This window comes from Diabrotica virgifera, chromosome 4 (genome assembly GCF_917563875.1).
Source record: "Diabrotica virgifera virgifera chromosome 4, PGI_DIABVI_V3a".
Lineage (NCBI taxonomy): Eukaryota > Metazoa > Arthropoda > Insecta > Coleoptera > Chrysomelidae > Diabrotica > Diabrotica virgifera.
The window spans coordinates 264,198,544-264,225,530 of NC_065446.1; the positions used below are offsets into that span (position 1 = coordinate 264,198,544).

General features: G+C 36.2%; 2 protein-coding genes and 1 long non-coding RNA gene across 4 annotated transcripts in view; 2 read left to right on the forward strand and 1 right to left on the reverse strand.

The window, feature by feature from the left end:
• Positions 1–26,987, forward strand: part of LOC114325331 (FERM, ARHGEF and pleckstrin domain-containing protein 2-like) — a 176,785-nt gene that overhangs the window by 129,340 nt on the left and 20,458 nt on the right. The gene's annotated exons all lie outside the window — the stretch shown is intronic.
• On the forward strand, positions 6–9,569 carry LOC114325326 (uncharacterized). The gene has a single exon (XM_028273370.2). The coding sequence runs from the start codon at positions 38–40 to the stop codon at positions 8,561–8,563; it is 8,526 nt and encodes a 2,841-aa protein (XP_028129171.1). The 5' UTR covers positions 6–37; the 3' UTR covers positions 8,564–9,569.
• On the reverse strand, positions 25,537–25,936 carry LOC126883400 (uncharacterized). The gene is made up of 2 exons (XR_007697637.1): positions 25,811–25,936; positions 25,537–25,656 (listed from the first exon to the last, which is right to left on the reverse strand). It is a non-coding gene; the product is annotated as an uncharacterized LOC126883400 (long non-coding RNA).

A 26,987-nucleotide genomic window follows, 5' to 3' on the forward strand; every position in this document is an offset into this window, starting at 1 on the left:
TACCACCATCACCAATCGCACCCTCATTACTACCCAGATGCCCTCTAGTCACACCTTCGCTAACAACTATCCCTCGCAGACGCAGTCGCAAAATGATCTAGGCCACGAGATCCTCGATACCACACCCGATTATACCTACCAAGCAATCACCACTCATCCAATCAAACGCCAGGTATGGCGTCGTAGCGCTAGTTGTAAAGATCTTTATGACTTCAGCTTCGAAGAAACCGGTCAAGCTAAGCGTAGAGCTCACCCGCCGAAACCGCTCGAGAAAGCAGTTATAAGCTTCGAGGAACGTAAATTAGAGTCTCCCATTACCCGTTACGACGAACACCCTATATATAGCGCTAGCTCCCGCGACAGTAGCTTAGAGATACACCAAGACATTATGGTACCGGACGAAAAGGTATATTCCAGTAGTTATCCCGGTACCACCTCGTATTCCCAAGAATCGGTCGAAGATCCGGGTAATTACGATCTTCGCGATTCGCAAGACGACCTCTCCCACGACAGTTACGAGCTTATAGAAAAATCCGACGACGATTACAGTACTTCGGGCGAGTATAAGTACCGAAAACGCAAACCCTTCAACACTAGAAGCTGTAGTTTAGATTCTAACAATTATTTGCCATCGGATAGCGAATCCGAGCACGAGAAACGGCACAAATGCAAAAGTAGTTCGGACGTACACGAGAACCTCTTCACTACAGAAGACCCGAGAGATTTTCCGAGGGAAATCATCCCGAGGAAGTCGGACGGTAGTTATTACAAACAATTCAAGCAACTTTCGAGAAATTCCAGTGTCGAATCCAAAACGTCGAAGTCTAGTAGGGAAAGTCTTAAGAAATCCCATAGAGAACGTAGTTTTGGCTCTCGCACATCCAGCCAAGAATCTCGATCAGACCACGAAACCAAAATACCCGAACGTAGAAATAAAAGCCTAGAACAAATCGATAGAAACGGTTTTATGGATTCTAGAACGTCCAGTGTTGAATCTAAGAGCGAATACTACGACGCGCCTTCTAGATTCATGGACAACGTCGTCTTCCAACATCCTTACGATCGAAAAATCAATTTCGAAAGAAACTACGGTATTCACAAACTTCCACCACACGACAATATGGAAATCAATCGCAATTTCGCACATGTCCATTCAATCAGCCTCCAAAATGTCGAAACGGAACAAAACATCAAAATAAATCGTCTTTTAGCAAATCTCGAACAAAATACTGTCCCCAGAACACAAAAATCATCGCATAGTTACCGATCTCACACTGTAGACCATGAAAGACACAAATCAGAGCCCATTTGGCCGGAAGATATTCCTCCGATTTGGCCGTCTCAACGGGAGTGTACACAGCGATCCACAGAATCGGAAAGTAACATTTTTAGCTTTGACGAAGAAAAAATACAGTCGCTTCAAGACAGTCTAGAGTCAGACGTGTGCCCTGACCACGCATTTAGGGTAGTCCCTGATATCAACAACAAATTAAAGAAAGTCGAAGAACGTAAACCTTACAGAGACGTTTTTATGGAGATAGAACCTCGAATAGTACACGACCTACCGATGCACCAACCTATCGAACGGACAAAGTCTGATCCCAACTCACTAGCTCGTCAAAGACTCAATTCTAACAACAGAAGAATGTTATTGATGCATCAAAAGTCTATAGACCTCACCCCAGCAGAATCTAGCGATGAAGATTACTTGTATAAGCAGATACCGAGCGCACCACCTATCATGAAGTACAGAGGAACTCATTTTGAGATGCCTACAGCTGAATTTGGACACTTCGACATTATAAAGAGAGAAGGAGAGGGCTTGAAAACGAAATTTGAAGTCCCAAAGAGTCAATTTGAAGTATTAGGAGCCAAAACACAGTCAGATTTGATCAACTTACCCCCTAAAGACGAAGATCTGACGTACATCCTGCATAAAAGACACGTGATGAACGGAGCAGCCAGAAATGAAGAATTGAAACCGTACGAAATACCAGAGGTCCCGAAGAAGTCGCAAGCAGAAGTAGAAGAAACCCCCAAGACTGATGAAACGAAAAAATCGAATTTCAAACAAAAGACTGATCCTCCAGAGACTTCGTTCCTCTTTACACAGAATATCGACTTATCCAAAATAGATCCAGTTACGTTAGAAGTAGACAAAAGTCAGTTACCCGTGTTACACCTTTCGAGTCCAAAGAGAGACATCACTCACATCGACCCGGTACTATTAGAAGCTTTGAATTCAAAATTGAGTCAAATCGAAAGCGATTCTCCTACCAGCTCCAAAACTGAGAGCATTCATCCTCTTAAGAAAATCGTGATAATTCAACCGGACAAACAAATTATTAAAAAGGAACTTCCCAAACCAGAAGACAAACCTCTTCCAAAGATAGAATTGAAAAAGGAAATCGAAAAACCGAAAAATAAAATCAAAACTGACATAAAGCCGAAGCGAATTATAAAACCTAGGATGCAACCCGGCAAAAAAGGAGGAAAGTCGAACAAAACCAAAGTTAGAATCACTTCGTTCAGTTCCGATGATGAATCGCTAGATTCTGATGACGTATTTGGTAGCGCAGAGGCTACACCTACGAGAATAGAATTCTCGCCTCCTCAGATGAGGAAAGAAATGGAATCTATTTTGAAATTTGAGTCGGAAAGGAAGTATCTTCAGTACACCATGTCATCGACGGAAGTCGAAGGTTCTCCACCGACGTCTAGAAAGAAGAAGGATAAGCAAAACGAGAACGGACTTGATGCTATTCCTACAGAGCTTCGACGTATATCTGAAAGATCTTTCTCGATTCCTAGTTCTGAAGATGACTTCAATATAAAAACAACGGATCTCCAGCCAGTTTTCACAGATCCCCTTCCTGAACCACTAGTAACCGTAGATGAAAACTCCATGGATGAAACTCTAAAGGAAGATTATTCGACCGACAAGGAATTGACTACGATCGACGATGAAAGAGAAAAGGAACGGGAAAAACAGTTACTGCAAGCCGAAATAGAGAACGACTTGAAAAACTTGCAAGTGCCTTCGAAGACAAGAATAACCGAAATACCCTCACCTAGCTTAAGAAAACAAGGCCAGAGTCCTTTGTTATTTGCTCACGCGCGTTTGAATCTCTCGGAGGGGTCGGCCTTTTCCCTCTTACAAAAGCAGCAAGCGTTGGAGTCTCCTATAGCCGGTAGAAGAGCTAAGAGCCTGGACGCGCCTGTAATAGCTGTAACTAGGTTACCACCGCTGAATGCCTTTTCTAGTAAAGACGATACTGTAGCCGAAGAAGACCAACAGATGACGGACAGGGAAAGCGGTTTAGAAAACTATTTGGTGAGCGATAAATCGACGGAAGAAAAATCTGACACGGACGACGGCGGCTTTAGAGCACCGGAAATAAGAACCCCCTTACCAGACGAAGCTCCCAATAAGCCTCTTCCTGATCCTCCAAGACCACCAAAGCCTTTGCCCAAGATTCCTACGAAAATAGCTAAAACAGATGTCTTGAAAAAGGATCCTTCTTCGATCAATGAGAAAGAACGAGATCAAATAGTTCCAGACGTTACCAGTAAAGCAAAGAAAATAAGCAGGACCACTTTGCAAACCAAGCATGCTCCGAAAGTTACCAAATCGAAACCGCCTATAAAGCCTTCGAAAGAAAAAGAAAAACTCCCACCCAAATCAGTACCGGCCAAGATAAAAGTTACAGCTAAACCGGAAAGTCCAAAAACAGCTAAACCTGTACCTCAAAAGGCATCATCAACAGAAGGTGTTACCAAAACTGAAAAAGACGAACAAAAATCACTGTCTGCTCAAAATTCTTTGAATCTTCCCGAAGTAAAGAGAACGAAGAGTCAAGAAATTGAGCCTGCAAAGAAGACTATACCTAAAGAAAAGGCAAAGTCGCTGGAAAAACTAGAGCTGAAGAGAATAGGAAGTAAAGAACGTACAAAGTCTCAAGAAGACTCTGAACCAGACGTAGCTAAGAGAATAGAGAAGCAACAAATGCTGTACGAAATTGCTATACAACAAACTAAAACTTTAAAAAGTCCTGTCAAGGACGTTCTTCCCGTTTTTCCTCAAGTAGAGGAAATGGTTAGGGAACGTGGAGGCAAGTTAGAAATCAGTATTAATACGATTGAACCAAACGTGAGTTTAGAGGAAGCTATCATCATTACGAAGTCTCCCAAGAAACTGGACAAGAAAATGGGAGAAAAACTTACAAAGAGTCTGGATCTAAACGTATCCGACGATAACGAGAAGGCTGTATCACGTCTTGGCAAGAGTTTGGATCTAGAAAACCGCCAACAAGACAGCGAGCAGTCGGGAAATGAATTTGACTTTAAACCTGAAACGATCAAGAGTATTCAAGCGAAAGATTTGGAAGAGAACTCACCTGATGCTGCAGTAGTACAAGAAACGATCACCGCAGATGTTCATACAGCTCCAGAAGCTACAGACCAAGAGATAACCGTAAAAGAAGTTGTTCGAAAACCTGACGATTTTTTTGAAAAACGTACGTCCCCGAAACCTCCAGACTTGGGCAAAGTTGACACCAAAAGTTCTTCAGACTCGCAGAGTATAGAAAAAATGAGTTTGGGTGATTCGTTGGATATCAGATACATTGACGAATCTACAGGTGATTCTTCGTATAAATCCGAAAAAGATGCAAAGCTAATTGCAGAAATGCAAAAAGCATCAAACACCGTAAGTAAGTTCTTACGAAAGAAAATAGAAAAGAAAAGACTTGAACAAGTTGTACGAATAACTAGCGAGGAAGAGTCTCTAACAGAAGTTAGTGAATTGAAAGGTGAAATCGACAAGAATCTCCTGGTAGTATCGGAAGAACAAAAAGACGCGTTGCACAAACTCAACATAGAAAGAAGCAGATCTGAAGATACCGGATCTTGGATAACCGTCGAATGTGAGGAATATATGGGCACGGAAGAATCCCTTGACTATGATAACGTCACATTGGAATCGCCTGAGAAAAATCTAGACGTAGAAACCGAACTGAAAACACCAACAAACATTAACTTACTAACAGCAACTACAAAAAGCAAACTAGATATGCTAAAACGAAGCTCCGACCAGTCTAGATCGAGTGATACAGGCTCCTGGACCAGTGGAGAAAAAGATATTTCCCCCGGAAAGGAAATTAAAGAAACGGACGAATCTAGCACCAGTTGTGCCATTGGCAGAGCTATAGGACTAAGCCAAAACATAGAAATGTTCACGACAAAGGATCTATTAGATAAAGGCTCACCTTCAGAATCGGAAGGTCCGAAAAGTCCTAGAAGCCCTAGAATTTGCGTATTAGGTAGAGCTTTCACCATAGACGAAGGTTCATCTTCTTTAAAACTCGACGATTCAAGTTCAGACGAAGCTAATGATATTCCCAAAGATCTGACGCCTATTCAGGAAAGCCAAAAAGAAGAAATAGAAGAGCCGACTGTGCAAAAAAAGTCTCCGTATCCTTTCGAAGAAAAATGGTCCAACGATTCAGAATTGAGTCAACGCTTGCATTTGAAACTAACTAAAAAGCTGTCGTCTGCAGAGAAATCGTCTATAGACGATTCTTTATCCGACAGAAGAAAGAACGGTAATGTTTTAGATAAGCCTACTCTTTATTTATCGGAACGCTTGTCTACAGAATCAAGAAATTCTCTAGATACTGAGTCTAGCTCTGGAAGTATCGGAGCAGCATGTAAAGGAACCAAATCTAACGATATTCCTAAAGGGCTTAGTTCTACTTGGAAAGCTTTTCCCCTAGACAGCTCAGGTTCTGAAAGTTTCGAGGATAATTTGCTCCCACCCGATCAGGATTTAGAACGGGAATATTTTCTTTGTAAGGATAATAATGGAGACTATTCTGCAATGTCCGATGTTTACTACAAACAAGACAGTGATGCCACACCTACTAAAGATGACACTGAGCTACCAGAAGATCTGGCTAACTTCCCAGCCAACTTCGGCTATCCTCTGTCATCGATGACGGGTCTTGGATTGTCCGGGCCTGATATATTACAAGGATATGCCGGTGGAGGCTACATTTCGAGAACTCTATCTAGAATATCCGAAAGAAGTACCAACTCTGAAAAATCCAGCGTCGACGACGATTCCACCAAAGCTAGTACTCAAAGTGACAGCTTAAATGACGAATCTCTTGCGTCTAGCAACCCTCAAGTTAGCATCAGCTCTGAGTCGCCTAGTCATGCGAGACTGTCAGAAAATGAAAAGAAAACTCCCACAAACAACGAGCCGAAAGAGGAGGATGATAAACTTAGCGATTTGAGCAAACCCAGTGAAAGACAAGAACCTCTTCCACATCTGGCCAGTTTACTACAAAGGCAAATATCAGACGACAGAAGAACGTCGGCAGAAATGGCTGAACTATCAATGGATGACATTGAAATAATAACTTCAGAAAGAGGATTGAGATTGAGGCGACAAGGTTCTGATGATACCATCATCGATGAGGAGTGTTTCGAACCGGAAGCAAGAGAGATCCGGTCTAGTAGTCAAGAGAGCGAAGATTGGCCTCTCCCAGAGATTCCTCAACAGGGCCAAAAGCTTCTCGCGATGCACGAATTTCCTAGTAGTGATACTTCTCAACAGACGACTCAAGTCTTTAGACCTCCTGCAAAGACCATTCCGAAAACATTCGGTTTGAAGGGTTCTTTAAAGAGTCAAGACTCGGAACAGTGGCCCAGTCCACCTTCGAGCGTTGTAGAGCCTCCTATAATAGGCAATGTAGAAACGTTCTATATAACACCACCGCAAGAAGCGTATAAAGTTGTAGTAGATTCGAGTACCGTTAGTACTTACGACAACGACTCTAATTCAGATAACGAAAATAGAACTATAGATCCTGACACGGAAAAAACTCATACATACGAAAACGTAGCTTGTGAAAATATTAGCGAAAGTATTTCAGAAAGTTTGAGCGTAGGTCCAAGTGGAGTAAAGATAATATTGGAAAAGAAATCACAAGGATCGAATTCTGACGATGACCTGAACATTTCGAATCTTAACGATGACGTTTTTGTCGACGCTCTAGACAGTAGTAAGCATGAATTAAGACCGCCTACCGCAATGAGAAGAAGTACCGCTTCTGACGATTCCTCTCATTCGCACAAGAGCGAACGGAAAGGTTCCAGAGGCTCCCACGGTTCGTACTCCGAAGAGGATTGTACCAGTTCAATGGGAACGAATTTGGAAGACGGTACTGTTAGATATGCCCTGAAACCTACGAAATGCACGCACAGTTCGCATTCTGAAGATACGTCGATAGCTTTAAGTCTGTCCGAGTGGTCAAACAGCACAAACACCGTAAAGTTCCAGAATTTATCGAGTACCAGCGGTACTACTAAAAGTAGTTCGGGTTTAAAAAGCGATGAAAACTCTTTGACCGATATTGCACACTCCATATCCGAATGGTCGAATAGCAATACTAGTAGTACTTTAAAAGCACAGCAGAGTCCTGGACTTCAGTTTCAGAAGTTATCGTCGACGTCTACAGGGGATAGTACTTTAACAGAACGAATGTCTAATATTAGTGACTGGTCGACGTCAGAAACGAAACCGTTCTTCCCCACAAGCATACCAGAACGAAATGCTCCCACTAGATTAGGTTCTAGCATCGACATCGAGGAATTCTCGCTTAATGCGGATCCTAAAGGAGTACCCAGTCCTAAGAACATACCATCCGAAGATCTAGCTTTATTGTCTACCACTATACCAACTAGACTAGAAGTTAAATGTTTTTCTAAGTCGTCAACAGAGAGACCCATAGTTATACCACAAAACTTATCCGATACAGATAAGTCGAGTAGCTCAATGGAACAACGAACAGTCCACACACAACGGTACGACAAAGACAAACAGAAGTACATGCAGAAGCATCTACCTACGAAGAGTACTGAAAGACCTGTGAAAGTACCACTTAAATTATCGAAATGTTCGCCTTACTATTCTAGCAGTCTGAGCTCTGAGTCGACGCCTTTGGCTGGTACCAGTCCAGTGCCAGCGGTTTACAAGACAGCAACGGTACCACTAACTAGAACTCACAGAAAACCGATCACCAAGACCTTATGTCAGGCTAAAAGTCCTCCAAGCGAGAACGACTCCACGAGCAGTGTAGAGTCGCCTAAGAGTAAATCCGAGAGAGATAGAAGGGGCTATAGGAGGAAAAGACAGATGCAAAACCAGCGTAGGGCACGATTGGAGAAGGAGCAGCAAAGTGTTGACGAGTACTACTTCGTGGAGCACGAAGCGGGTTTAACAGAGTACAACGAGTACATTCGAAATCGAAACATGGAGGAAATGGCATCGAATTTTCAGTACGAGAGCGTTCTAGCAGAGGATAGTCCAATAATGCAGTACGCCGAAAATTTAGAAGAAGGGTACTACCCTGACGATTCTCAATCGGGCTCGGACATTATGAGAATGGAACGCGAAGATGATGATCGTTTCGAGATTGTTGAGGTCTTCGATGTCAATAACATTCCTCCGCCGTTGCTAGAAGACGATTACGAAAACGAGGCTTCACCGCAGATTTGATTTTAATGACATTTTGTAGGGGTTCTTGAATGGGTACGTCATCGTATTCGGTTGTCTTTTGTTGTTCGCGTATTTCGTTTTGATCCTCTTTTACCACTTGTTGATTTTTCTCGGGGTTTTGGAAGTTTGTTGGTAGAGTTCTTTAAACAAACTATATTTTTAGGTAAACGTTGAGTTTTGTTCGCTAATAAAAGTAATAAACTCAAGGCAATAACAAAGGACAGGAAATTTAAGAATATAATGGTATTTTTTTCTATTTTTGACGAATTTTGCCTAAAAATAACAAAGTAGCTGAATATTTTGGAAGGAATGCCAAGGAATTTTTGTTCGTTTCAAAGAACTCTTTAATTTGTCTCTGTAGGTAGTTTTTTGTTTTAAAACGTGTCGAGTAGTACCGGTTAGTATCGAGTATTCCTATCTGTCCTTCTGTCGATGTGATCTAATAATACCTGTTTTAGATAGACCTGAACATACAATATCTAAGGAACTAACTTTATATACAGGGTGAGTTTGTAGTGATATTCCCTAGCTAGGCGGATAATATGCCGACTTTTCCAAGGCGATTTTGCAAGACTACATGGTAAAACAAACCTAGTTCTTTTAAAAGGACACCCTATTAATTTTCTCATATTTAGATTCCTCTGATAATCCCTGTTCTTATATACAGGGTGAGGCAGATAAAAGTCCTATTATAAATATCTCTAGAACTAAAGGCAACAGGAATATGAAAATCGGAATAAAGGGGTTTTGAAGAGTGATCTATTCAATGAAAATATTTTCATCTATTTGCTACTTCCGGTTATACCGGAAGTTGCTTATAACTTCGTTTTTTTAAATGGGACACCCTGTATATTTTTACATTTTTGGATTCTCCTCGATGTCCACTTTCTTAATTTATTAGGTTTTGTAGTATACAGGGTAGTTTAAAAGATAATTACTTTTTTTTTTTCTTAATTTCGTAGCAACATTCACACCCTGTAGAATTGTATTAGTTTAACATCGAAAACTCTATTTATGTTGAAATGGTTTTTAATATAGTATATTATTGTTATTAATTGTTAGTATAGCTAATTTTTTAATTTTAGTATACAGGGTTGGTCGAAAAGTATTTTCTGAGTTTTCTTAAATGGAACACCCTGTATTTTAGTATTGTAAGGGAATGATATTTTATGGTACTTTTTTATTTCTTAAGCATTCCCTATATCTAACTGCTTTAAATTGTGAGTTAGGGGTGATTCAAGCCAAATATTAATTGTAACAAAAAATACGTGAAATTTTATTAGGTTGGCCGTGACAATATTCACTCACAAATAATTTTTCGGAAATGAATACATATTAATCTAGACTGATCCTTAAACTTAGCAATAATGGTTGAGCTATCAAAATAACTACGTAATTAAGATTGTTGGTTCAATTAACAATTAAGCACAAATAAAAGAAGTTAGGTATAGGGAATGCTTAAGAAATAAAAAAGTGTCATAAAATATCAGTTCATTACAATACTAATTTATAGGGTGTTCCATTTAAGAAAACTCAGAGAATACTCTTTCCGAGTTTCGACCAACCCTGTATACTAAAATTAAAAAATTAGCTATACTAACCATTCTTAACAATATTAGACTATATTAAAAACCATTTAAACATAAACAGAGTTTTTGTTGTCAAACTGCTACAATTCTACAGGGTGTGAATTTTGGTACGAAATTTATAAAAAAACGTAATTATCTTTTATACTACCCTGTATAATATTACAAAACTTCATATTTTATGAAAGAAGACATCGAGGAGAATCCAAAAATGTAAAAATATACATTTAAAAAAACGAAGCTATAAGCAACTTCCGGTATAACCGGAAGTATAAAATAGATGAAAATATTTTCATTAAATAGATCACTATTCAAAACCCCTTTACTCCAATTTTCATAATTCTGTTGCCTTTAGTTCTCGATATATTTCTAATAGGCCAGTTATCTGCCTCACCCTATATAGTTTCATATTACTATACAGGGTATTCATAACTCGGTTAAATACCCTCTACGGTAACGTCAAACCCCATTGTAAGAACAGTCATTATAAGAGGAATCTAAATATGAGAAAATATACAGGGTGTCCTATTTAAAAAGTTGTATGTTTGTTCTACCACGTGTAGATTTCGGTATATTTTCCAATCTTGTAGTGATTACATTTTTTTTAAATAACTTTTTTGGATATTCTGTTCTTTAATGCAATTATAGACCAATTTCATACTAAAAGCTCGCCCTGTATTTTCTAATATTTGATAAAACAAGGTGTAATTCTGAAAAAATATTCAGCTGCTTCGATCGAAAGATCTCTACAATGTTGTGATACCTATACCAAAGAATTATTTTTAAAGAAGAGTGCCAATATAATACGCGACACTGAGAAAAAGAAGAAGCGTGCGAGTATAAATCGATATTCGATTATCGATACTGACCTCTAATTAGTTACAAAAAAAAATCGATGTGTTTGTCATAACCTAAATGTTCATTATATTGGATTTTTTACAATTTTCAATCATAGTGTAGATTTAAAATATTTTTCCTATATCCTCGAAGAATTCGAAAAATTATCATCCAAATATTGTCAGTACGATGGATTAGGTTGTCGTTTTATAATACAGGCCAACTTCATAGCTGTCGTCAAGCAAGAAAACTATATTACTGATATCACTTTATTCGTTACATCATTGTTTATATAGTAATAGTTGGTCAGCCCAAAAGGTAAATTTTTTTGATTCTAATTGAGACAGTCACCAGATATCCCCACAATTTCTGTCAGGGTCGCAACGTCAAAATGCATAGACACCAAGTTGGATACGATCCTATTCATAACACCCCAACTAGCATACATATTAAGAAAAATAAATATACATGGAAGAATATATTTAGAAATTGAATTAATGATGTCATACTACTACTTAGTTACGCCTGACATTGCAACCCTGACAGAAATGGTGGCAACATCTGGTGACTGTTTCAATTAAAATCAAACAAATTTACCTATTATTGGGCTGACCAACTATTACTATATAAACAATGGTTACATGCACGACTGCAGCTCATTCGACATAATTATGTGATTTATCAGAAAAAAAAGCAAAAAATCAGGAAGACTTCGTAAAATTATATTTTTTTAATCACTGATTTGCTCCAAATTTAGACAATTTCTCGAAGTATAGGGCTTTTCATTCACAGTCATTTGTTCCGAGCTTCTGTCATGTGTCACATAATATTATGGTATCTCGGTATCTCGGTTAACAGAATCCTGACTCTTGGTCGAAATTTATTTTATTTATTTTGTCATTCCCCGTTAGAGGACAGTCTAACCACAATATACTGCAGATATTTTAATAGATGCAGTTCTTCTTCGTCTCGAGTTGATTCAATTCAGTCTACTTGCAATAGCCTCTTCGATAAAGGGTAGAGACCCAGAAACACTGTGTCAGAGGATGGCAAGCGACTCGAATTGAATCAAAACGAAAACGATTATTTTCTTTTTCTTTTTCATGCTTTACTCGGTTTAGAGTACAAAATGACCAAGTGTTCTTAAGGTATTCTGAGACGCATTGTTGGAGAAGCTCCTCCTAGCGGCGCCGCTTGATACTATGGTATCTCGGTTAACAGAATCCTGACTCTTGGTCGAAATTTATTTTATTTATTACATAATATTAATATATCTACGTCATATGTTATTGGTATCTACCAATGATACAAACCAAAGACGTATGACTTAGCTATATTAATATTATGTGACACATGACAGAAGCTCGAAACAAATGACAATCGATAAAAAGCCTATTTGTCAGAGTTTCAGTTTTTCCTTAAACTAACTTAAAATTCCTTGAATAACTTACACAAAGAAATAATTACTAATTTCTTTTTTCTACTAATGGCTCGATACAAAATTTGTTTAAACCCACTTTTTGAACAACTTTTATATACAATTTGCTAAACATCTCCACATCCCTGCCCTGTTCAAAATATTCCTGAGAAAAAACCTGTAACCATGGAAAAGAAAGTGCAAAGGAATGGGCATACCCGTAAGAAACGAATACCTATATACCCTAAGTAGGGATCGCACAAGACGAAGATGACCTCAGCTCTAAGATGAGAAGACTGGAACAGGAATATACAAAGAATGGGATGGAAATAATCCCAAAGAAAACTGAATACCTAACAACAGAGAATACAGAAATAAAGTAACTGAAAATAGAAGAAGGTAAACAAATCAATGGAACAGACAAATACAAATATTTAGGTTTCATAATATCAAATAAAGGAACGACTGAAGAAGATATATAAAATAGGCTAGGACAAACAAGAGGCTGCATACGAAAATTGAACCTGGTACTGTGGGATAAGAACAACAGTATAACAACAAAAAGACGAATATAACACCATGATAAGAAGTATCCTGACTTATGGGTGTGAAAATTGGATAATAAATAAGAAATCCAAAAACAAAATATGAGCAACAGAAATATAATTCCTAAGAAGAAGCTATAGAGTAACAAGAAGAGATAGAATAAATAACATAGAGATTAAGAAAAAAAGAGTAGACCAAAAACGTTGGATATATTAACAGAGTGGAGCCCGATAGAAGAAGGAAAAGAGACAGGCACGAAGATCTTTCAGATATGAAGTGGACGAAGCAACGGTAAGAAGAAATCTGCAGGAAGGGGACTGGCAAAACAGAAAGAACTAGAGAGAATGACTGAATGAAGGAATACAGTGAAATTTAGGGAAATCCTTAGTATACTACATTCGCTCTCGCGAGATTTTTTTTGACACATTCGGAATAGGAAACATACAACACAAAAATTCCTACCTCATACTATTAACTGCCAAAATCAACTCAAATCAACTTAATCTTTCATTAAAAAAAAGAAGAATTATTAGAAATAGTGGGAGTGTCTACTAATCTCATAAAATTTTGTGAAGTTTATTTCTACAAAATATTTTTATTTTGTACAATAAATAATTTTCTCATTTGTTATCAATACATTATAATGGTGCAAATAAATAATTATTGATTGGCGTAAGGTTTATGTTATTTTTATGTCTATTTACTATTAATAATATTGGATATGAGCAGGTGCGTTGGTTTTGTAGTAATTTCCAGTCACTTCTGACAACTGAACTTTTCAAATAAGAAATTACTAACGTCAGTGTCAAAGTGAATCTCGATAGAGCGAATTAAGTATATTATAATATATGCTAAAAATCATTCATCATCATTGTTTCCATCTTTAGCCGCTAGTCGGGCTGCCATCTTTTTATTTATTCCCGCGATGTTCACGTGAATACGTGACGTCGATGTCGGTAATGCAGATTCCGTGCTTATCAACAGATGTGAAGTTGGCGCTACCAAAAATAGCACGGAGGATAGTTACCGTTTTCTGTCACTGGCTCTATTTGGCTGGCGGTTTTCCGAATTTATATTTCCTGACTGAAAAATCAGTATTTTAAAAGTGAAATAAAAATACAGATATAAAAAAAGTATCTTATGTGATCGATTCGTTAGCTCAATATATTTGTAAGAAAATTTATTGGATTTGTTATGCCGCAGGAAGGTAGAATCAGTTTAAATCGAAAAATAGGAAATGATAAGTCTAGGAATTGTACTGCATCCAGAAAATATAGTTCGATGTTGTCCAAATAGTTGTTTCATACTTATTTCTCAAGTTGTGCTCTTCTATTCGTTTGGACATCGGTGATGTTAATTGGGAGTTTCTATTTGTTTTTAAACCTCTTCTATAGTTTGATACTTTAGCCCACTTTGTTCTATATTCGCCACACATTCTGCTATTTGATTGATTCTTTAGCCCACTTTGTTCTATATTTACCACAAGTTCTGCTATCTGCTTATAAATCGTAGATTACGGCGCCTTAAGTGTTTATAGTTTATAACCTTTTTATCGTGATTAAGTCTAGAGTGTGAAGTTTTCTTTTTTGTTCACCTTCTTTCTACTTCTGACACATATTATATAGCTCTCTAATACGTACTAAATGCTTCCAAAAGCTCTCAAACTAATATTGATTTGGTTTTTGGTGGTATTATTCTATACCGGGTGGTGAATCGTCAAACATTCCTTAGCAAGCTCATTGAGAAATTCTTAACTGTTGAATTTCTACTTTCCTAATTATTCTAAATCAAAAGTCATTTGAAACTATTTGTAGAGGACTGAAATTTGTATTAAGAGCAAACAGTAGCGATCAACAGGTAGCAACAAACGCGTTCCAAGATTGCGGCTCTAATTTTGAATATTTTGTCGAGATATTTGGCACACATATTCGTAATATAATAAAGAATGGCGGTACAGAGCCCAATTTCAGAAATATGTTAGTATGTGGAAATTACTCTATAACTAAATAAAATATTGAAAAAAGGAGCCTGTACCGCCATTAAGGAAGACAAAAAATACACTTCCCTCAAATAAACTTTTTTATCCCGTGTCTACATTTTTTGTCACATTAGAACTACTAAAAATCGATTTTTTTATAACAAGAAATCGAACGTCACTGTCAGTGTCGAATTACCGACGTACTGTTGCCTCACTTTTGAAAGTTCGCAGAACTTTCGCAATCTTGGACCGCGTTTGTTATTACCTGTTGATCGCTACTGTGTGCTCTTAAACAGATTCCAAAATTTTGCAAAAATACAATGCACTTGCCAGAGTATCGTTGTAAAAGTTAGGCCACAAGTGGTGCAAAATATGTATAAGGGGTTGCGTTCGGTTACGTGTGGTCTTATTTTTACAACAATACTCTGTTATAATAGGTTTGTTCCTACAAATAATCACAAACTAGTTCATGACAGTTTCTGACTGCTGCACAATACGCATGTACGAATTCAACCAGCCGCGAACTAGTTTGTGATTTTTGTTGGAACAATATTCTACCGAGCTGGCAAGTTGCCTAAGAGCAGTGCCCAGAGAAAAGAAAAGAAAGCATTCTGGAAAACGAGGGAAACGAAAACTTTGACCTTACTTTACTATTTTACACCACAACACGAGCAACGAGCACACCTTTAACAAATACTACGGACAGTCCATTTGCTGTCACTCATTGTTTCATAAATTATAACAAAAGTATAAAACACTAAAATACAATATGTACTTAAATCATAGGTTGTTATAGCAAACGATAAAGATGATTTAGAGTACATGGCAAGGAAATTACAAGAAGAATATAGAAAGTGGGGACTAGAAATTAATACAGAAAAAACAAAATACCTGCCAATAGGTACCGAACTATCGAACATCACATTAGAAAATAATGAAATCATCATGCCCTGCGACCATTACACATATCTAGGAATCGTTTTTGACACAACGGGGAAAGATGATGAAGAAATAAAGAGAAGAATAACACAATCCAGAAAAACAATAGGTTGTCTAAACAGCGTACTGTGGAATCATGAAATAGGAAAAAGAAGAAAACACAATATCTACGAATCTCTTATTAAAAGCAGTCTATTGTACGGAGCAGAAACTTGGCGGATAACCGAAAACAACAGAATAAAACTGGAGGCAATAGAAATGGACGCTTTTAGAAGATCAGTAGGAGTGTCACGCAGAGAGAGAATACATAATGATGAGATAAGACAGCGAATGGGGGTTGACGGCTCTCTAACAACCGACATAGAAAGAAAACAGCTGATATGGTACGGACACGTCCAGAGGATGGATAACTCAAGACTCCCTAAAATAATTATGCAATGGGTACCACCAAACCGCAGAAAGAGAGGAAGACCCAAGAAATCTTGGAGAGAGGGAGTAACGAAGGCGATGAGCGCAAGAGATCTTAGAGAGGGCCAATGGGATGATAGAGTGTCATGGAAATTAGGCATCGGACAACGTCGCAAGACGTTTTAAAACCGATTGATATATATATATATATATATATATATATATATATATATATATATATATATATATATATATACTTAAATCAACAAAATAACCAAAACAAAGGTAAAGGTACCTATTTGATATAAATATAAATAGTTATTTAGTGTGAGCATGTGAGTGAATCAAAATTAGACTAATTCCGCATGTCCGTGATTACCAGTTTGCAAAAAGTTCGGAAACTTTTCAAACTGTCAGAAACTAATCTCAACCTGATTAAATATTTCATGGAACAGTATACTTTGTTGACTAGTAATCAGAGAAAATCTTGTTGGAACGGCGAAATTATTATTGCGCATGCGTCTGACAGTCGGTGACAGTTGGAGACTTCTGTAGGAACAAACTTTATATCTTTGCAAAATTTTGTAACATGTTTAATTCGTAGAACAATTTTTAACATTTGTTTTCAAAACAGATTTCAGTTCTCTACAAATAGTTTGCCATCACTTTTGATGTAAAATAATTAGGGAATCAGGAATTCAACAGTTTAGAATTTCTCATTGAGTTTCCTATAGTCCGCTTGATGATTCACTATCCGGTATAAGTGGTTACGTGATCCTGAGACAATTGTATATCTCTAAAGCGTTGCCATATCTGCCTATTTCGCGATAGAGGAAGCAAAAAAGTTATATATTGCTCACTAATCTTAATCCATTGAATAATCGACTCCCGATGATTTAGTATGTATGTAAAGTGTTACTAGGTCTTTTAGGCTCATTGCTGGATGGATAATTTCCATCGTTTTCTGTTCTTAGCTGTCTGCTTCCAATATGATTCCCAACTCACTGACGTCTTCCATTACTGCATCTCTCAATTTCCTCCTTAGTCTTCCTCTCTTTTTTTTTGTTCTCCGGTGCTTTCCAACAAATATTCTTGACTCGTCTGTTTTCCTGCATTCTTTCTAGATGACCGAGCCATTCTAGTCTGCGTTTCCTCACTATTATTGATATCAGCAGTTTAGCATACAGTTGAGACACTTCTGTGATCGATGTCTTCTCCATTCTCCCTCAACTACTGTTCCGCCAAATATTCTGCAAGGTATCTTTCTTTCCCAGGCTTCTAATCTATTCTGTATGATTTTATTCATAATCCAAGTCTCGGCCCTGTATAGCATTGTGGGTCTAATTATCGTTTTGTATACTCTTATTTTTGTATTATGTACGTGATATTTCTTTAGAATTAATTATTTTGTTCATAGCCCCACCGATGATTTAGTAGTATTTTATTATTTTTTGGTTGCAGTACAGTATCATGCCGTTGTTGAACACGTACGAAATAATTTTAAATATATTTTCCTAGTTAACTAAAATTTCCTCCCCCAAATATGCACTTGTAATGTACCAGAACACTATAAACTGATTCATCCCCCAATTTTATCGATATCTGACCTGTTTTGTGCACTTATTTTCACATCCACACTGGCAACTTTTATACATCCAATGTCCCAACAAAAATAATAGTTAATCAGCTGTAGATGTACTTTTGGAGTTGCCCTCGTATAAAATACGAGAATGTACAAAAAGTAGTGCACATTCTCCCCCTTTATTAAATATAACGTATACGGGGTATAATCAAAAATGTTTCTTCCGGTTTCGTTTTTGTTCGAGACATTAGATAATTTGTGCTAAAATAATTTGTGCCAAAATTTGTAACACAGGAAGTTTTGCGATTGGTCTGTACTAACAACCTTTAACAAAGACATTTTTAACGATTTTACACTAACACGAAATGTTTCTGTCTTCTGTACACTAACCTTAATAACAGTTGGACTGTGCACACTTGTTTAAACATTAACCATTAGAAATTGATCGGAAATTAGTATCTAGAGGCCGTTGTTTTATATCCGGCTTGCAGGACCAAATGTGTAAAATTCGAATACACATTTCTCCAAGAAATTAACGCACTCCCTTAAACATGTTACAGCCTTATTCTATAACAATATCGCTGTAATAATATTGTTACTAGATAGGTAAATTGTCATTATACACCGGGTGTACCAATCAAACTGTGATTTTTTCTCAAAGTTCGCGTGACCCTGTGGAATATTCTAGCATTTATAGAATACTGAAATTAAAACACAACTATAGCCTCATGTTTTCGTAACATTTTGTTTTTTTTTATTCATTCACTTATGTTGGACAATAAAAAAGTTACGTACTTTAACAACTAGCCTTGTTTTTCGTCAATACAGGGTGTTCTTTAATAAGTATGGCAAACTTTAAAGGGTAATTCTGCATGAAAAAATAATGGCAGTTTCCTTTATAAACGTATGCCCGCAAATGCTTCGTTTCCAAGATAGGGAGTGTTAAAATTTTTCTTACAAACTGACGATTTATTTATTGTTCTAAAATCGGTTGAGATATGCAAATGAAATTTGGTGGGTTTTAAGAGGTACTTATTGTGCATTTTTGGACATACAATTAAGAATTTTATGTTCACCATTGGCGCACATAAGGGTCATATTACCGATATGCGCGCCAATGGTGAATATTAAATTACTAATTGTATATCAAAAAGTAAGCAATAACTACCTCTTAAAACCCACCAAATTTCATTTGCATATCTCAACCGGTTTTAGAGCAATAAATGAATCGTAGGTTCGTAAGAAAAATTTCAACACCCCCTATCTCGGAAACGAAACATTTGCGGATATACATTTCTGTCATTATTTTTTCATGCAGAATTACCCCTTAACGTTTACCATACTTTAAAACTCCCTGTATTGATGAAAAAAAAGGCTAGTTGTTAAAATACCTAACTTTTTTATTATCCAACATAAGCAAATGTTCAGGAAACATGAGGCTATGGTTGGGTTTTAATTTCTGTATTTTATAAATGGTAGACCATTCCACAGGGTCACGCGAACTTTGAGAACAAATCACAGTTTGATTGGTGCACCCGGTATACAATGACAATTTATCTGTTTTGCAATAATATTATCACAGCGATATTGTTAAAGAATCAGGCTATAACATTAAAAAATCACTTAAATCGGACAATAGGTTTAGAAAATTCAAGATATCAAAAATGACCCATTTTTGGTGAGTTAATTTCTTGGAGAAGTGTATAAATTCAAACTAGGAAGTTATTGCAACAGAATTTAGCAATTAATTCAATTCTACAGGAAGATGAATAGCCTCGTTATTAAAGTATATTATAGATATTTATTACAATAATTATACACAGTGAAATTGGGAAGTTAAGTTTAATGTGAGATTACAAATTAAAGATTAAATTTGTTTTATTAAAAATTTTTATTTTTGCTTTCACTGACGGTAGAAGGCGCTGAAACATAGTCAATTATAAATATTCTTTGGTCTGTAATTATTGTAAATATTCGTTTTTTGTTTTCAAACTTTGAATGCAAAGAATCTGATGTATACAGCCGTTTCTAACGACCAAAGTGAACCGTTGCTCGTCTCATTTCGTTACAAATTGTTCTCTCAGTAGCCTCAGACATCGATGTACCAATGCTAATTGTGAAAGGGTCATTCGTCACTGTACTTATACGACCTATCACACATTAGTAACGACTACACTTTCTGTGGAAAACAACCAATGGACGTATTGGGTAATTCTAGCTTTTAAAGTGTGTGTATCTTCCCAAAAGTTGTAGTCTGAGTATTTTATTTTATGTCTTTAATACATCTTTCCTTAGTATTTATTTCAACTTGTCCATCAATGAGTCTTTATAGGTCTGGATCCCGCGTATGGAAAAAAAAGTTGATTAATAGCAAGCTGAAAATTTGTTAATAGCTTAAGGGCGTCTAGTCGGACAAACTTTGATATATAGGAACACTGGAACAGGGGAAGTTTTAATTGTGGAACCGGTTAAAAATTTGGAACGGTCAGACCACGAAAACGTCACATGTATTTTGTCCGACAGAACTACCAATTGATTTGTTACCCTTTCATTAAACTCTCATGCAAAAATCAGGCTGCTATTTATCACCAAATGGGAATTATAATGAGTCGAACACGTAGAATATGTCAAATGACAGGCATTATGACAGGTGATAAATAACAGTCTGATTTTTGCATGAGAGTTTCCTGTTCCACAATTAAAACTTCCCCCGTTCCAGTGTTCCCATATGTCAAAGTTTGTCCGACTAGGCACCCTTAAGCTATTAACAAGTTTTCAGCTTGGTATTAATCAACTTTTTTTTCATACGCAGTATCCAGACCTATTATTATTTTTTAGTTTATATAGTCTTCTAACAATTAAGTTGTTTTCACTAATAACACAACTAATTAATTTATCATATTGTTATTTATTACTTGACAATACCAGTTTCAAATTTAGACTGACTCTACGATTTAATTTTGTTTGCCAATATTGCAATCAAAATATATAAAAAAATCATTAGAAAGTTAAAATTAAATATCTCTGTTTATTTGCAAATTTGAGGTTGTGATTTCCAATTATGGTAATAAACAAGTGTGCATCGTTCAAAAATTTCGCTTTGATATAAAATAAAGCAGCCCGAAGACTGATGAAATATTGTAAATAGTTATAAACTTTAAAAAATCAAAAAAATGAAATAAAGAAAATATTATTGTTCAATTTAAATTGAAATTTCGGTGTACAAGATTCTGATGGCGTTATTGTGATATTATGTTTGTTGTTGTTTCTGTGTAATGTTTCTTTCGTTGTTGTTGTTTTTTTAATTGACCATACGATGTTTTTTGGATATACACTTCTCCAAAAATTAACGCACCACCTTAAAAATGGGTCATTTTTGATGTCTCGAATTTCCTAAACCTGTTGTCCGATTGAAGTGATTTTTTAACATGTTACAGCCTTATTCTTTAACAATATCGCTGTAATAATATTCTTGCTAGACAGGTAAATTGTCATTGAATTGTGGAATATTCTATAAAATAGAATATTCTAGCATTTATAAAATACTAAAAGTAAAACCCAACTATAGCCTCATGTTTTCTTAAATTCTGTTTTTTTATTCATTCGATTATGTTGGATAATAAAAAAGTTGGGCAATTTAAAAACAAGCTTTGTTTTTCATCAATACAGGGTGTTTTTAAATAAGTATGGCAAACTTAAAGGAGTAATTCTGCATGAAAAAATAATGAGTTTGCTTTATAAACTTATGTTCACGAATGCTTAGTTTCCGACATAGGGGGTGTTGAAATTTTTCTTACAAACTGACGATTTATTTATTGCTCTAAATCCGGTTGAGATATGCAAATGACATTTAGTGGGTTTTAAGGGGTAGTTATTGTGCATTTTTTGGCATACAATTAAGAATTTTATGTTCATCATTGGCGCACATAAGGGTCATATTACCCGTATGCGCGTCAATGGTGAATATTAAATTCCTAATTGTATATCAAAAATGGGCAATAACTCCCTCTTAAAACCCACCAAATTTCATTTGCATATCTTAACCAGTTTTAGAGCACTAAATAAATCATCAAAAAAAGAAAAATTGTAAAAAGAATTTCAACACCCCCTATCTCGGGAACGAAGCATTGGCGGACATTCGTTTATAAAATAAACTGTCATTATTTTTTCATGCAGAATTACCCCTTAAAGTTTGCCATACTTATTTAAAAACATCCTGCATTGACGAAAAACAAAGCTAGTTGTTAAAAGTACCTAACTTTTTTATTATTCAACATAAGAGAATTAATCAAAAACCAGAATGTTAAGAAAACAGGGTCATGCAAACTTTAAGAAAAAATTACAGTTCGATTGGTACACCCTGTATACAATGACAATTTACCTGTCTAGCATCAATATTATTACAGCGATATTGTTGAAGAATAAGGCTATAACATATTAAAAAACCACTTCAATCGGACAACAGGTTTAGGAAATTCGAGACATCAAAAATGACCCATTTTTAAGGTGGTGCGTTAATTTCTTGAAGAAGTGTAATTTGGTGATAGGTGTTGGCTCACCATTTAAAAATATTATTACCTTTCACTTGAAACTCTTTTTATTCAATTATTTAAGTCGAGTCGGGGAACTTTTCTATATCGGAATATTTTCGGGAGGGGGGTGGGGTTTCTAAACTTTGATGCGTCCGACAACTGGAGTACCCATAAAAATTTGTCAGACAATATTGCGAGTTAATTTAAATATTTTTACTAAACAATTCGGCAAAAATCAGCTGTGAGGGTATAAATTGTATGACCCTTTACGATTCGTTTCCCCCAGACCCCCACCCCCATATGGGGACACATAAATAATGATTTTTTTTGCAGGATTGTTTGATATAAATTCTTACAGTTTACTTGTAATATTATCCGATAAATTTTCAAGAGTACTCTCTATATAATATGTTAATGTCCACCTAAATTTTGAAACGTTCGATGTTACTCTTGTATAATATGGTCAATTAAAAGTGTCACGGGCTAAAATAGGGTGTCAAAATAGTTTTGTATCACCTCGTAGTACAAAATGAGTTGTGTATATATTTTTTTAAATACTTTTAACACTTGTTTCGATTCTTCCATTTATTGTGATTGTTTAAGATTAATAAGAAAAAAACATAAACGTAGGCCTAAAGAAACGGTGGCAGGAGAATTTAAGGATTTTATCAAAATTTTTTTTTGATTATTAATTAGTGCCAAATTCCTTCATTATCTTAAATGTGCCAAATTAAAAAGATTTTATGAAGACGGCACAAACCACGAAGAAATTAGGTGGAGTAAAACAAGGTTCCATTTGGTAGCCACTGCTCTTTGACATATATGCTTCCTTTTTTTGGAAAATCTTGTAAAGTGGCAAATTCATATCTACTAAAAGCCTAACGAAATATATGTTCATGACAAAATCGTCATAAAATATTATTTAACCATTAAAAAAAGAAATGTTACAGTTGTTGTTGTTATAGGTCTTCAGATATAAATTATGTCAAGAGTAAGTTCATGATTGACATATTTATATGGTATACGTGTATGATAAGTTTAGTTACTTAACAATACAAAATAATGCACTGTAAGTAGGTGTCTCATTGATTCAATTACACCACATGCACAGCTATCTCTCCCTCAATCTATCCCCAGGATACCATTTTTTTTGGTTTTACGACCCCTGTACGCAGTCTATTCAATGTTTCAGTTTTTCATCTTTGCTAGTAAAGTTGTGTAACTGTCCAGTTCCATTTCAAGGTCGATATTCTATTGATTGCGTCTGTTACTCTCGATCTACGGCGCAATTCTGTGTTGGTTATTTGGTCTCTTAGGGTTAATCCCAACTAACTAAGAGCTGATTTGATAACGTTTCTTAGCTTTCCATAAGCCGCCCAAATCAACCCTATTCTACGTATTAATTCATTGGTCTGGTTGTCTCTACTTAAACGAATTTCGTGTCCAAATATTGGTATGCGGATGTTTGTTCTATACTTGTTCCAGCTATGTTGATGTTCTCACTCAGAACGAGGTTTGTCATCGCTTGTGTTTTTGAGTGGTTTATCTTTAAACCCAGTTGTGTAGAGGCATGGTAGAGCTTTTCGCACATTTCGATGGCATGATCAATACGATCTGTTATCAGGACTATGTCGTCCACGAACCTGAGGTGACTAAGTTGCTCTCCATTTATGTTTATGCCCTTTTCGTCTAGGTTTGCACGTTTACCGTAGCATTATCGTAGATATTTTTGATGACAGTAGTGTAGCGGTGATCTATTCGACATTCTTTTAAAGCTTCTACCATTTTCTGATGGTTTACTGTGTCCATCTAGTGTCTTTGAAAATTTCTGCCAGTTGGCGTTCTTAAACTTGAAAAGTCTCCTGAATGAGATTGTTTTTGGTTGAATAGCTGCTTAAATTTGAATCATGATGGGTCTGGGTTGAAAATTTGGGATTGGGTTAAGAACCTTTTTGACGCACAAGTTACTAATATCATTACTAGCAAAGATTAGATCTGGAATGTATCCTCTTTTCCATGTTCCACTGTTAAAGGATGATGGTTGCTTCGGGCTATGGATGAGTGTAAGTCTGATACGTTCAGCCTAGCTTTCCACTGTGGCTGTGTTGTGGCTATGGAATTATTTAAGTTTGATAATAAACACAATAGTCTCATCATACACTTCACACAACCGTTCTGTTATACTTTCTCTATATCTTCTCATCAAGTGCAAGGCATTTTCTCTACAAACACTACCCTGGGATAATCGAGCTATTAATATATCTGTTCTACATTAAATATTCTCTTTGTATCGTTATGACTTATAATACTTTTATACTTACTTAAGTTTACTCATATAATGGTTAAGTAACCTTAATCGGGGACCTGATGATGGGCTAGAAATTTTAGATCTCGAAACCGGTCGTTCAAGTTACAATAAAACCAATAATTATTGTGAGTTGTCTTTTTTTTATTTTTTACTTATTGAAAATGGACTTGCATCATTTTGATATATTTTCAAAATGCTCGAATTCTCCCGCTTATCAATGAATGAATTGAATGATAATAGAAAAAATGATTTCAAAAATATGTGTAGTCAATAATATTTTTCGTTCTGTTTTTATTTACGATGTTTAATGAGAAAAGAAATGTTGATATAATAATCATATAGTAGTAGATTTAGTCTAAAAGTATATACTTTAAACAACTCTGATAATGTTTCTGTTGGCCATTTTTAGTCGATTGTCTCGCTTTTTTGGCAATTATTTTAATGTAGGCAGCAATTTAACCGTTTAACAGGAAACAGAAAGAAATAAGAAGGCAATGCCGCAAAGATAATCGTAGACATTTGAAATAAGCAATGGATTAAAACAGCAAGATGCACCTTTACCACAACTCTAGAATCTAGAACAACTCTAGAACACATAATCCGAAGTCCAAACATCGAAAAACAGACTACAGTATTCCATCGAGAATGATAAAACTTACTGTTGGCATTTGCAAACGATATCGATCTAATAGGAAACATTTAAGGATAAAGGAGACTTGTCAGGTTCGAGATGGAAGCAGAGAAGATGGCGTTCCTAATCAATGAAAACAAAACTAAATATATGTATATGAGCTTGTGATGGGTAGTTCTTCTAAGACGACAGACTCAATAAAACACATGTTAAAACAAAATAAATATATTCGATGTAATTAGATGTACAGATAAAAAAAAAAGAAATAAAAATAAATTATAATTCTATTTGTCGCCGAGTCGCAGCGAAGTCCTCCCCCGGATAGACGTCTGTAAAAGAAAAGCAGAATTAACAATAACATGAAATATTCTTACACCTCAGTGCAGTATAAGTTGCAAAACAGTCACGCGATTAAAATATAATAAATTTATCGGGAGCTCGCTCACTACGCTTGCCACCGTTTAATTATGAGCCGCAAATTACCTCACCACGGTACACCTTGCTGCTCAAGTTGGCCTGCCTTAGCTTGCGAGATCACGTCACCACGGTGACTCGGTACTCAGGTCGGCCTGCTTAGTTCACCTCGCTTGGCTGGTAGTGGAGCCCAGAGCTGTCGCTTCAAGACTGGCGGATCTCTGATTGTGGCCTCCTTAAATATCCCTCTGCCTGTGTTGTTTCGGAGAAGTGGAACTGAGTGGGGCATCTGCGCGATTTGTGAAACTCGCACGGCTCTAGTGTCGATGCGTGTTCGACGCGTATCATTACAAGCTGCAATATCCGAAACAGAGATAGAATCGGACAAACCATCACTATCGAGATGATTTTAACTTTGAGTGCGTCTGAGAATTGAAGTATCTTGGAACAACAATAACTGAAGACAATAATGGATCACAAAAAATAAACATTAGGACACAAGCCGGTAAACAGATGTCTTTATGCCCTTCAAAACCCTATAAAGGCGGAATAACTAACAAGACGTACAAAGATGAACTACATATTTTATATAAAAGAATCATACGACCCGTAGTGATGTATGGTAGCGAAACGTAGACTATAATAAAGGCAAACGAAGAGAGACTTTCTTTGAGAAAGAATAAACCTGAGGAATTACTTTGGGTCTGTGCTTGATGAAGTAGTAGAACAATATAGGATAAGAACTAACAAAGCTCTACGAACTATATTGAGAAGCCAACATAATAAACGGAATAAAGTCCAGAAGATTCCATTGGGCAGAACACCTCAGAAGACATTCAAACACCTCAGAAGAACAGTAAGGGCGTGTCCATAGTGAACGCTGGTTTTAGTAAAGTAAACATTATTGTCTAGTTAAGATACTTAGTGTGAGAATCGAGACAGTCAGCTAGAAGAGATTAATAAATTATTTTTGTCTATAGTAACTTCGAATAATAAGTTTCAGAGTTGTTTGAACCACCAGGGATCTTATCCAAACTTTTGTTAACTAATGCTAAGAGCATATAAAACCGATTGAACATGTTGTTTTTCTATTGATTGATCATTTTATTCGATTCGAATACGTATCGGTAGATCTTCATATTTGTGCTGTGTACAATCATTTGAATTTATCAGAACAATTTTTTAATATTATTATTATAAAAAACACATGATAGTTATCATTCCACTCTGTAAACGATCAGTTTTC

Coding starts and splice junctions, on each gene's coding strand:
- LOC114325326 (XM_028273370.2), top strand. CDS start 38: ATGCCCTCTAGTCACACCTTCGCTAACAACTATCCCTCGCAGACGCAG.